The 12,314-nt window shown below is 37.1% G+C and overlaps 1 protein-coding gene across 4 annotated transcripts in view; it reads left to right on the plus strand.

The window, feature by feature from the left end:
* The window catches only part of GCFC2 (GC-rich sequence DNA-binding factor 2), a 43,247-nt gene that overhangs the window by 3,961 nt on the left and 26,972 nt on the right, over positions 1–12,314 (plus strand). For all 4 annotated transcript variants that reach the window (XM_087436511.1, XM_087436509.1, XM_087436510.1 and 1 more), the window contains exons 3-5: positions 4,129–4,353; positions 5,562–5,659; positions 9,783–9,898. In XM_087436511.1, coding sequence (XP_087292637.1) covers positions 4,129–4,353; positions 5,562–5,659; positions 9,783–9,898 — 439 coding nt within the window. The remainder of the gene's footprint in view (positions 1–4,128; positions 4,354–5,561; positions 5,660–9,782; positions 9,899–12,314) is intronic.

Here is a 12,314-nt window from a genome sequence, read left to right on the forward strand (position 1 = left end):
GAGCCTGTGTTCTTCTTTTTCTTTCTTTCTTTATTTTTTCCCCCAAAGCCCCAGTAGATAGTTGTATGTCATAGTTGCACATCCTTCTAGTTGCTGTATGTGGGACGCTGCCTCAGCATGGCTGGAGAAGCAGTGCATCGCTGCGCGCCCGGGATCTGAACCCAGGCCGCCAGTAGCGAAGCGTGCGCACTTAACCGCTAAGCCACGGGGCCGGCCCCATGAGCCTGTGTTCTTAACCACGGTGCTACACTGGGTGATTCATGCCAATCTGAAGGATGGTAAGAATTTGTCAGTGAAGGTGTTTCACGTACAGGATGTAGCATATATAAAACTCCAGGAAAGATAATGTAGCATGTGCAGAGAACTAAAAACAGTTGTTGGATTGAAAATATTTGGTTGGAGTTTAAGAAAGAGGAACAAAGGAAAGAAAGCAGAGAGACAAATTGAAGTCAGATAGTACAGGGCTTGGAGGAACTACTGAAAATTTTACGCAAAAAGATGACCTAACTATCTTGATGTTGTAGATCAGCCCAGTTCAGAGGTTGGCAAATTAACACCTGTGAGCCAAATCTGGCCCACGATCTTCTTTTGTAAATAAAGTTTAATTAAAACACAGCCACAGTCATTCAATTTTGTATTGTCTGGCTGCTTTTGCACTGCAGTGGCAGAGTAGAGAAGTTGCAACAGAGACTTTATGGCCTGCAAAGCCAAAAATAATCATCTGGCCTTTTACTGTAGCTCAAGGTTTGTAACTTGTTTTGTGTTGTGGACTCTTTTCAGTCTCCTGAAGTCTAAGACCCCTTCTGAGAAAATAAAGTAAAATACATAGCTTTATAAAGGAAACAATTTAGTTTGAAATATAATTGTTAAAATATATTTTAAAAGACCTGTAATATAGTAATAAGTGCTTTCTTAACTTATTAAATAACAAGAACCAGTAACTCTTGTAGTTTTCTTATATAATATGTTCACAGGTACAGAAGTACTTAGTGATGAAGCCAATGTTAAGAATTGAAGCCGGGCAGACAAGTGAAACCTTGTCTAGACTCTAAATACAGCACTGTCCAGTAGAACTTTCTGTGATGATGTAAAAGTTTTATATCTTCACTGTCCAGTACATTAGCCACTAGCCACATGTGGCTATAGAGCTCTTGGCTAGTGCAACTAAGGAACTGGATTTTTAGTTTGGCTAAGTTAAAATAGTCACATATGACTAATGGTTACTGTATTGAACAGTGCTGCTATAGAAGACGGTGGATTAAGCAGTATAAGGCAATAGTTGTAGAGTGGGGACAGCTCTGTGCACCTTAGGAGAGAAGACAGTGTTTGAAAATATGTGGGATAGTTTTTAATTATCATGGTGACTGAGGTGTTGCTGGCATGTAGTGCCCTGGAGGCAAGAGAAGATAAATGTCTCCCAGAGTACAGGACAGTTCAGCACATTGAAGAATGGTCCCTCCTCGAATGCTCCTTTGAGAAACACTGATTCAAAGTTGAAAACTTGTCCTATGAGGAATCCTTTTTTTTCTGTTTTCTGGAGAAGAAAAGATGAAGAAGGATTGATAAGTTTAAGGACTGATATGTGGATGAGGGAGTGCATTTATTTTTGTTCAGATGATAGAACTATTAGAATGATCCAGTAATGGAATATCTGCCTTGAGGTGTTCACTGTTGCAGGTACTGCTTGTTACCATTTACCCTCTACTCCTTAGATAGGTTGATGTATGTGAAAATTATTTATGAGTTATAAATCTGTAAAAACATGATGTTTTTATTATTATAAAGCAATATGCTAACTTTATTAATTCATCCCATGTCTGCCCAGCATCTGCTATGTGGGAACCCTTGGGCTAGATGTTAGGTATAGACAGGACAGTACTCTTCTCTTCCTTGAACCTTTACTTTATTGTAGCTTGAGAGAGGATTAGCTTTATGTAGCACTAGTATCTCACTAGTGAGTCCATTGCTTGTGATTAACCCCCCCAGGTCATTTGCATGCCAGTGGTTAAGATTCAGTGCTCTCACTTCCACAGCCCAGGTTCATTTACCAGTCAAGGAACCCATACCACCTGCCTGTTGGTTGTCATACTGTGGCAGGTGCATATTGCTATGATGCTGAAAGCTATGCCACTGGTATTTCAAATACCAGCAGGGTCGCCCATGGTGGACAGGTTTCAGCAGAGCTTCCAGACTAAGACAGACTAGGAAGAAGGACCTGGTCACTCACTTCCGAAAAAATTGGCCATGAAAACCCTATGAATAGCAGTGGAGCGTTGTCTGATGTAGCACCATAAGGTGAGAGGATGGTTCAAAAAGACTGGGCAGGGTTCTGCTCTGCTGTACACGGGGTCACTAGGAGTTGGAATCGCCTCAGCTCGACAGCACTAACAACAAGAGTCATTTGCAGGTGAATCACTTCCAATTCAAGTATTTCTGTTTCTGTATTCATACACTTGAGTATTTTGAACCCAAGTGCATCATCTTACCCCTAGTTGTACATTAAAATCCCCTAGAGGGCTATGAAAACATACTGCTGCTCAGCTGCACCTCAGATCTAACTGAATCTGAATCTCTGGGGTCAGGGCCTGAGTACCAGTAGACAATCAAGCTTCCCAGGTGATTCTAATGTGTAACCAGGGTCGAGAAATGCTCATGTAACCTGTTGTGATGGTTTTGAATCTTAATTCTGCTTTAGGTTATTGTAGCTATACCTCCTAGCTTTAAAGACATGTCTTGTCCTCATTCACGTCACAATAAAATCATTAAACCAGACAAGGCAAAATACAGAGCCCTCTTGCAGATCCCTGCATTGCTTCATAAGCAGCATTTTTTGGAGTAATTAACCAGTTAAGAATCCAGTGCACTATGTGATTTTCCTCACATATTTTAACATTATCCACAAGGAAAACATGCAACTATTAAATGCTTTGGGAGGATGAAGGAACACCTGACCTGTATTATTTTCCTGATACTAATCTATAAATAAATACTAGTCTGTAAGAAGTAAATCATTTGGTTTGATATTCCTTATTCTTAATGAGCATGTTTTGGTTTTCTAGTAATCACCCCTACTGCTTCATAATAATTCAAGCACTTTTTGTTTTCCTTAGGACTGGTGTGAGGCATATTGGTCTGTAATTTCTGAAACCTCTTTTTTTCTGTTTCAAAAGTTGGAACATTACCTCATCTTCAGGCATATGACATCTTTTCTATTTATTTCTCACAGAATTTGGATCAGTTTCTGGGAAACTTTGGAAAATTTTACTTGAGTCTTGGTGGCTTGACACCTCTAATTAATATTTTGAAGTGCTTGAAATGGTGAAAATTTCTCTTGCCATTTTGTTTACCGTAGTATTTTGCTTAAGAAAGCATTTTTTTCCAGAGTGTAAAGATAAATTTCAGCTTAGATCATGCATGAAGAAACTTGTTTTTGAATTGAAAGAGTCCATATTAATGAGGTTTGTACTGTGTAAAATAAAACAAGGCTCTTAGATGGTGTCATTTAAATGTTTTTCACCTGGTAAATGAACCTGATTATTTCCTTTACACTTTTTAACTACTCACATTTATTCATGTGGAAATCACCACAGGACTTTGGAGGCTAACTTGGCTGTATGCTGGTTTTATTAGTGTGTTTATCACTTCCTGTATGCCTGGATCCCAAAGGGAAGGGGTGGATCGTAGTGTAATGGCCCTCCTACTTTGTCAGTCAGACTGGTCTATCATCCATCGTTCTAACCTGTATGGTTCTCCCGGACTGAGTCACTCTATGCTCAGCTCTCTCTACATTCCTACCCTGACAATCTCAGAGCTTCTGGAAATGAGAACTAGCTAGCCCTCAACAAAAAGTCAGCAACAATACCTGATGAATAAGAGAGTTAAAAGATAAATTGGAGTGGTTTCAGTATATTTTCTAATGCTTTGAGATTTGGTTTATTTCTCTAATTTATATTTAATCTAAAATAATTTGCTTCCATTATTGATATAGATTTTGATCCATTTAGTTACATTGATATCAAAATAGTGACAAAAGTAGGAAAATGGTGACTTTTTTCTTTATTTAAATGTGAGGAATATCTATTTCTGTGGGTGTTTGGTTTTCAGTGCCCTCCTCTTTGTTTCTTGCAGTAAGTATCCCTGATGCAGCTTTTATTCAGGCAGCCCGCAGAAAGCGTGAATTGGCCAGGGCCCAAGATGACTATATTTCTTTGGATGTAAAACATACTTTCACCACTTCTGGTATAAAGAAAAACTGTGATGAAGATCCTGAGAGTGAGCCTGATGACCATGAAAAGAGAATACCATTCACCCCAAAGCCTCAAACACTTAGACAAAGAATGGCCGAAGAAACAAGTACGTATTTAATTTATTTACAATATATTAAGGCATTTTTCATTAGAATGTAATATTATGATAAAATCTCCATAGAAACATAATGTAGTGTTTCATTCTAAAGAGTGTTGAAGTTGGTTTTTATTTAATACCATTTTGGTCAATGATATGGCTTCTAAAAGACATGTCTGTATCAAAATCTTATTATCAAAGGATATGTGTAATAATGCTTACTATTACCTGGCCTCCACTTGATCTTTTTTGACAGGTTAAAAAAAATTGTACAGTATCTTATTTTTGATATTGAAAGTTTTCATTGTCACCTTTATAAAGGTGTTGTTTTTTTTTTAACATGGAAGCATCTACAGGGATTTTAGGTGTCATGTGTTGAAATCTTACGTGCTCTAATAAAAATTTTCCTCTACCAATAATCCTTAAGTCTCAAAGGACTGTTTTCACATTTCTCATTTGTAAACAATAATATGTTTTACTGAAGTTTTTCTCACTTCAAATAATGTTTTCTCAGAATGAGACTTTGGTTCCTTATAACCCAGAAATTATTTTTACATTTTAGATTTCAGGGGCCAGCCCGGTGGTGCTGCGGTTAGGTGCACACGCTCCCCTGTGGCGGCCTGAGGGTTCGCAGGTTCGGATCCCTGGCGTGCACCAACATGCCACTTGTCAAACCATGCTGTGGCGGCGTCCCATATAAAGTAGAGGAAGATGGGCACGGATGTTAGCCCAGGGCCAATATTCCTCGGCAAAAAGAGGAAGATTGGCATCGGATGTTAGCTCAGGGCTGATCTTCCTCATCAATCAATCAATCAATAAATAAAATAAAATAAATAAATAAATAGATTTCAGATAGAATTGAGAATCTCTGGTAAGGAAAACCACGTTCATGTTTTCCAAGTTTTTTCCATATGTGAGACTAGTGTTTTGAGTGGGACAGTTGGGTGATGAGTGCAGATTCTGGAGTCAGATTGCTAGATTCAAGTCCCAGCTTCAATACGTTCCTCAGGCAAGTTATTTAACCTCCTGATATCTGAGTTTTCTCATTTATAAGATGAGAGTGATAATATACCTTCTTCCCAGAGTTATTGTTAAGAATAAATTAACACATGTAAAGGGCTGCTAAGCCAGTGCATTATAAGCTCCCTAAAAATGTTAGCTGCTGCTATTAGAATGAAAAAATACTGAATATTTATACGTGACTTTTTTAATCTTAGCAACCAGAAATGAACAAACAAGTGAAGAAAGTCAGGAAGATGAAAATCAAGATATTTGGGAACAGCAGCAAATGAGGAAAGCAGTTAAAATTACAGAGGTAATAATTCTTTATACCATGTTGTATTAGTTTCCTGTGGCTGCTGTAGCAAATTGCCATGAACTTGATGGCTTAAAACAACAGACATTTATTCTCTTAGAGTTTTGGAGGCTAGAAGTGCGAAATCAAGGTGCTTGGCAGGGCTCTGCTCCCTTTGAAGGCCCTGGGGAAGAATCCTTGCTTGCCTTTTCCAAGTTCTGGTCACTTCAGGTGTTGCTTGCTTTGTGACTGTGTAACTCCTATCTCTACCTCCTTCTTCACAAGGGCTTCTTCTCCGTGCCTCTCCTCTGTGTGTCTCTTATAAGAATACTTGTCATTGGATTCAGAGCCCACTTGGATAATCCAGGATGATCTCATCTTGAGATACTTCACTTAATTACAGCTACAAAGACCCTTTTACCAAATAAGGTCATATTCATAGGTTCCATGGGTTAGGACACATATGTCTTTTGGGAGGCCACCATTCAACCCACTACACCATGTATATTATGTTCTTTTCCCACTAGATTATAAACACCTTCCACATATTATAAGCCACTTGAGGGGACCATATCTTTTTTATCTTAATCTTACAGTAACAGTGTATATTATATGGTAGGTACCTAAATGTGAAGTTTAAACAAATAAATAGGTTTAAAACAAAACTAAAAAAACAAAAAAAAATGTTGTACTTGGGGTCAAAGTCCTGGATTTGGGTTCTGGCTCTACCAATAAAATATATGCTCCATGAGGTCAATTATTATTAACTGTTTTGTTCAGTGTTATATCCCACAGTGCCTAATGTTGTGAGTGTTCCATAATATTTGTACAACTTTGAGAAAATCATTTAATTGCCCTAAATCTCAGTTTTCTCATCAATAAAATGAGAATGATAATGTTACCTACCTGAGTAGGTGGCTGTAAGGCTCAAAATTATAATGATCCAAATCAAAATGCTTGTAAATTTTATAATAGCATACAAATATAAGGCTTCCAGAATGCTGTGAAAGATTATTTGCTCTTTTAAGTAAGAAAGTATTATAAAATCTTCATGTTTTTAAAACTAAAAAGCTAAGTAAGGGTAAGCCTTTGTAATTAGAAGTCTCTGACCAGAGAAATGATTTAGAGGACTATTTTTTTGACTATAACAAGCTTAGATTTTTTTTTCTCCTTTTTAGTAAAATCAGTGTAGCAATAGTATTTAAAAAAAATACTTTGAGAAAAAACATGCCACAGTCCATATTCTAACTGCTCAAGTTTGCATAATTCCTTTTTATTTGAAGTGTTTGTTTAATTGCAGTCATAATATAAATCAGAAGTTCCCAAGCTTTCTTACTTGTGGAGTCTTTAGCGTCTCAGTAATTTTATCGTGGTGCCCCTTGGCCAAAGGAAGCACCAAACAATTCCATTTATTAAGTAGTTAGGTCCAAAGAATTTAATAAGATTTATGTCCTAATAACTTAGTAGCCATTTGGGAAAAAAGAAAAAGATAAATTGAAGAAAAAAATCTTTTCATTTAATTTTTAAATGACCACACTTACTTACTAATGGAATGTGTGCACCTGTTGGGTGCTGCATGACTTCTCAAACCTTGGAATCAGGTGGACACTGCCATGCTCATCTCCTGTTCCACACTGCTTTCCCATCATTACTTGCTTTTCGTCATATCATCTGCCAAAAACCCAGCTTCACTGATAAAACTTCATCAAAAGGAATGTAGCACAGTCTAATGTTGCAACTGTGAACTAATTAGAATTGGTAGTCCAACAAATGTAGAGTATTACTGTGTTTCCGTAAAAAATTTAAATCTCACAGCACCCCTCCGAGTTCATTGGCACACAGTTTGGGCACCACAATATGCATATAGTTTTGAATTCTGATTTCTTTGCTTGACACCTTATAAATATTTTCCCATTTCTACGTAGTTGTAATGGTAACTAATTTTAAAAGCTGCATAATATTTATTGGAGTCAATGAATCATAATTTTCTTAGCCGTTCTTCCTTTTGGTAAACACTTTAGGTTATTTGCAATCTGAATTTTTTATTCTGTTAGTAAGAATTGATAAATATTTGCTTATCTTTTCCTGCCCTCCTTTTCTTTCTTTTGTTCAGGTGTGCATTTTTTAACTATTCCCTTAGGATAATGGCCAAGAGTGGTATTACTAATAAAGGAGATAAACATTTTTATGGCACTGACTACATTTTTCTCAGTTGCTTTCTAAAGAAAATTTAGATCAATCTGTAATGCCACCAAAATTATGGGAATGCTTCACCACAGTCTTGCCAGCTTTAGCTGCAAGTTTAGTTGGCAAAAATGGAATCGCGGTCCTATTTGCTTTGTATTTTTTATTACTAATTTGGGTGTATTTACTAATTCCTTTACTGAAGATCTACCACATGCTACTATATTAGTTTTCTGTGACTGCTGTAACAAATTACCACTAACTAGGGGGCTTAAAACAACAGAAATTTATTTTCTTACACGTCTTCCAAAAGCTCTAGAGGGTAATCTCTTCCTTGGCTACTCTAGCTGCTGGTGGCTGTCGACATTCCTTGGCTTGTGCAACATTGCTCTCTGCTCCATCTTCATATCACCTCATTTTCTTGCATCCCCAGACTCCCTCTCTCTCATGAGGATATGTATAATTGCATTTAAGGCCCATCTGGGTAATCCAGGATAATCCAGGATAAACTCCTCCTCTATGGATCCTTAACTTAATCACATCTTTTGTCATATAAGGTAATATTCACAAGTCTGAGAGATTAGGACACACGTATCTTTTTGAGGTCACCATTCAGCCTCTACAGACATTTAACAGTGTTAGGCACTAGAATGTATCATCTTTGCAGGGGAGCGACAGCTACACAAAATAATTATAGTGAAATCTTACAAGTTCTATGACAGAACTCTGTACAGGGTCCTGAGATGGCACAAAGGAGCAAGCGAGTGATCTGTTTTATAGGAGGAGAGGTGAATGGCGGGGAAGTTTGGAAAAGCCTCTACAGAACTGGTCATATTTGAATGGGTCTTTAGACAATGTTTTTGATGTAAGGGATTTGAGACAAAAGATATCAAGAGTAAAGACTTAAGATTTGAAATAGTTTGATTAGTTTGGAGATTTGCAGGTATGTTTGGAGCTGGATGGGAGGCTTGGTAAGATGTGGTATATATACACAATGGAATACTACTCAGCCATAAGAAACGACGAAATCCAGCCATTTGTGACAACATGGATGGACATTGAGGGTATAATGCAAAGTGAAATAAGTCAGAGGGAGAAGGCCAAATACTGTATGATTTCCTTCATTAAGTAGTAGATAATAACAACAATAAACAAACACATAGGGACAGAGATTGGATTGGTGGTTACCAGAGGGGAAGGGGGGAGGGTGGAGGGTGAAAGGGATAATTCGGTACATGTGTGTGGTGATGGGTTGTAATTAGTATTTTGGTGGTGAACATGATGTAGTCCATGCAGAAATAGAAGTACAATGATGTACACCTGAAATTTTTGCAATGTTATAAACCAATGTTACTGCAATAAAAAAAAAAAAAAAAAAAAGAATTGGTATGAGAAATGATGAGGCCTCATGGAAAATATAAAAATGATAGTTAAGCCAATGAGTTGGCTAATTGTCTGGTCCGCTTCTTCATCTATCCTTCATATATAACACAGGTTCTTCAGAACCTTTTCAACTTTCTAAGCATGGTGTGATGAGCCAGAGGACTTTATGTGAAATGTACCATGTTACAAGATGTATTAGTTAGGAATGCATTCCTCTGCAAGTAGCAGAAAACCCAAATAATAGTAGCTTAAACAAAACCAAAAGCTTTACCTAGAAACCCTCCAGCAGACTTCCATTTACTTTTCTTTGCCTAGACTGGAGTTATGTGGCTACTTTTGTCATGGAAAACAGGTATTTAGTTTTCTGAATAATTTGCCTCTTGCATGTGAATTTAAAGTTCTAAATTTTAAAACTGTGTACGAATTTTAAAAACATTTTATTGTAACTATGAAAAATGTCAAAGACATGGAATTTTGAGCTGGTAAGACCTTAGAGTATCCCATTTGCTTTCATGCTATTAATATTTGTAAGATAGATGAATGTTTAAAACAGCATAGATTTTCATATTATTTTTAGGGACGAGACATAGATCTTTCCCACAGCAGTGACTCTCAAACAGTGAAGAAGTTTGATACTTCCATTTCATTTCCACCAGTAAATTTAGAAATTATAAAGAAGCAATTAAATACTAGGTAAGTAATATTCATTTTAAAATTTGCATTTGTCATAGACATTTAATAGTGAAAAATTTTGGCACTATATTCTTTTTAATTATTAAATATAAATATTAATATTAAACAGATTTGTAGGGAAAAATATCATCACCTGTGGTACCACACTAACAACTGATTTCCATTTTTGTATCTTTTAGTGTTTATAATAGATACATGGTTAAAATCAATAATTGCTTTTTTTACTTAGTATTTTCATAAGCATTTATCTGCATTGTTAAATAGCCTTTAATTTTTAAAAATAATATGTTGGGAGTAATAGCAGCAAGATGCCAGAATAGGAAGCCCCATATCTTGTTCTGCCACAGAGATACCAACTTAACAACAATATACGGTCCAAAAAGCCTTTATCCACAGTCCCAGGCAAGCTCAAAGCCAAGAATAGCCACATTTTAGTGGGTAAGAAAAGCCATTTTATTTCAACTGCATCAGCCCCTCCTGCAAGCTAGCAGTGCTTGAGAAAGAAGTGGAGAGGAAAAGCCCAACTCACAGCTTCTCCGTTGGGAGGGAAAAAGAAGAACATCTAACATTCTGGCTTTTGGCGGGACTGCCTGAGGGACTGGTTTCTGTTTTGTCTGTCTCAGCACTGATGGGGAACTGTCATATCTTGGATACCTGGGAGTGGCAGAAAACAGGAGAGAGCTCAATGGCGTGTTGTAGAGCCAGGAAGCCTGCAGTACTGCAGATAGCCACCAGGGGGAGCAAGAGACTATAGAATCCTGAGAAAGAAACCCACAAACCTTCCTAATTGGGAAATTTCGTGTAGAAGCTCAGAGAAGATACATTTCCATAAAAAGTGTGAGAAGACACCCTTTTCTCTGTCCCCTCCACCCCCAAAATCTCTAGCCAGGCTGATTGGTGAAGTTCCTCCCCTGTATGAAGCTATTTCCCTTAAGTGCATTTTCAGATGCACAAAACACAACAAAAAAAATAAGACACATGAAGAAACAGGGAAACATGGTCCAGTCAAAGGAACAAAGTAAATCTCCAGACCTAACCCTAAAGAAACAGATCTATGAATTACCAGACAAAGAATTCAAAATAATGCCCTTAAAAAACCTTGGTGTCCTACAAGAGAACACAGACAACAAAATCAGGGAAATAATACACGAACAAAGTGAGAATATCAATAAAGAGAAACTATAAAAAAGAACCAGAGATTTTAGAGCTGAAGAATATAATAACTGAAAAATTCACTAGAGAGGATCAACATCAGACTTGATCAAGCAGAAGAAAGAAGCAATGACCTCAAATACTGGTCATTTGAAATTATCAAGTCAGAGGAACAAAAAAAAAAGTGAAGAAAACCTAAGGGATTTATGGGACACCATCAAGAAGAACAACATATACTTTATGGGAGGCCAAGGAGGAGAAGAGAAACAGAATGGGGCAGAGAGCTTATTTTAAAATGTAATGGCCCAACACTTAGCTATCTGAAGAGGGAAATGGATGTCTAACTTCCAGAAGCTCACAAGACTTCAATGAGGGTGAACCCAAAAAGTCTCACCTTGAGGCACCTTATAATCAAACTTTCAAAAGGCAAAGAGAAAATTTTGAAAGCAGCATTCAAAAGCACCTCATCCTGTACAAAGGAGGCCCATAAGATCATCAGCAGATTTCTCAACAGAAACATTACAGACCAGCAGGGAGTAGGGTGATATATTCAAAGTGCTGAAAGAAACTGCCAACCGAGAATACTATATCCCAGCAAAACTGTTCTTCAAAGAGGAAGGAGAAATAAAGACCTCAGATGAACAAAAGCTGAAGGAGTTCATCACCACTGGACCTGTTTTATAAAAATTGCTGAAAGTCCTTCCAGTTGAAATGAAAGGACACTAGACGCTAACACGAAGCATATGAAAATATAAAGCTCTCTGATAAAGGTAAATATGTAGACAAATACAGAATCCTGTAGTACTGTAAGTGTAAAAATCACAATTCTGCTATAGAATTTAAAAGATAAAAGCACAAAAAATAACTATAACACTATGTTAATGGATACAAAATTAGAAAATGTAATTTGGAACATCAATAACAAGAAGTGGAGGGGGAGATGTAAAGGAATAGAGTTTTTATATGTGATTGAAGTTTACCCCATGGTGAACACGAAGAAAATACCTATAGAAGATGCACAAAAGAAGACAAGAAAAGACTCAGAGCAAAAAATCAAGAAAACACAAAGTAAGGCAAGAGAGGAAAAGGAAGACAAAATAGCTATAAGATAGAAAACAATTTACGAGATAGCAGCCCAAGCACCCGAAAACCTTGGAGTGTCCTTTTCTACCTTCCCCTTTGAGACCTCTTTCACTGTGATGCTCTTCTTTGCTCAGCAAGTCTCGTAAACCCAGGTTTATATGATTGTCAGTTTGCTTGGTGG

Source organism: Ceratotherium simum, chromosome 11 (genome assembly GCF_057802395.1).
Source record: "Ceratotherium simum simum isolate JZ-2026a chromosome 11, ASM5780239v1, whole genome shotgun sequence".
Lineage (NCBI taxonomy): Eukaryota > Metazoa > Chordata > Mammalia > Perissodactyla > Rhinocerotidae > Ceratotherium > Ceratotherium simum.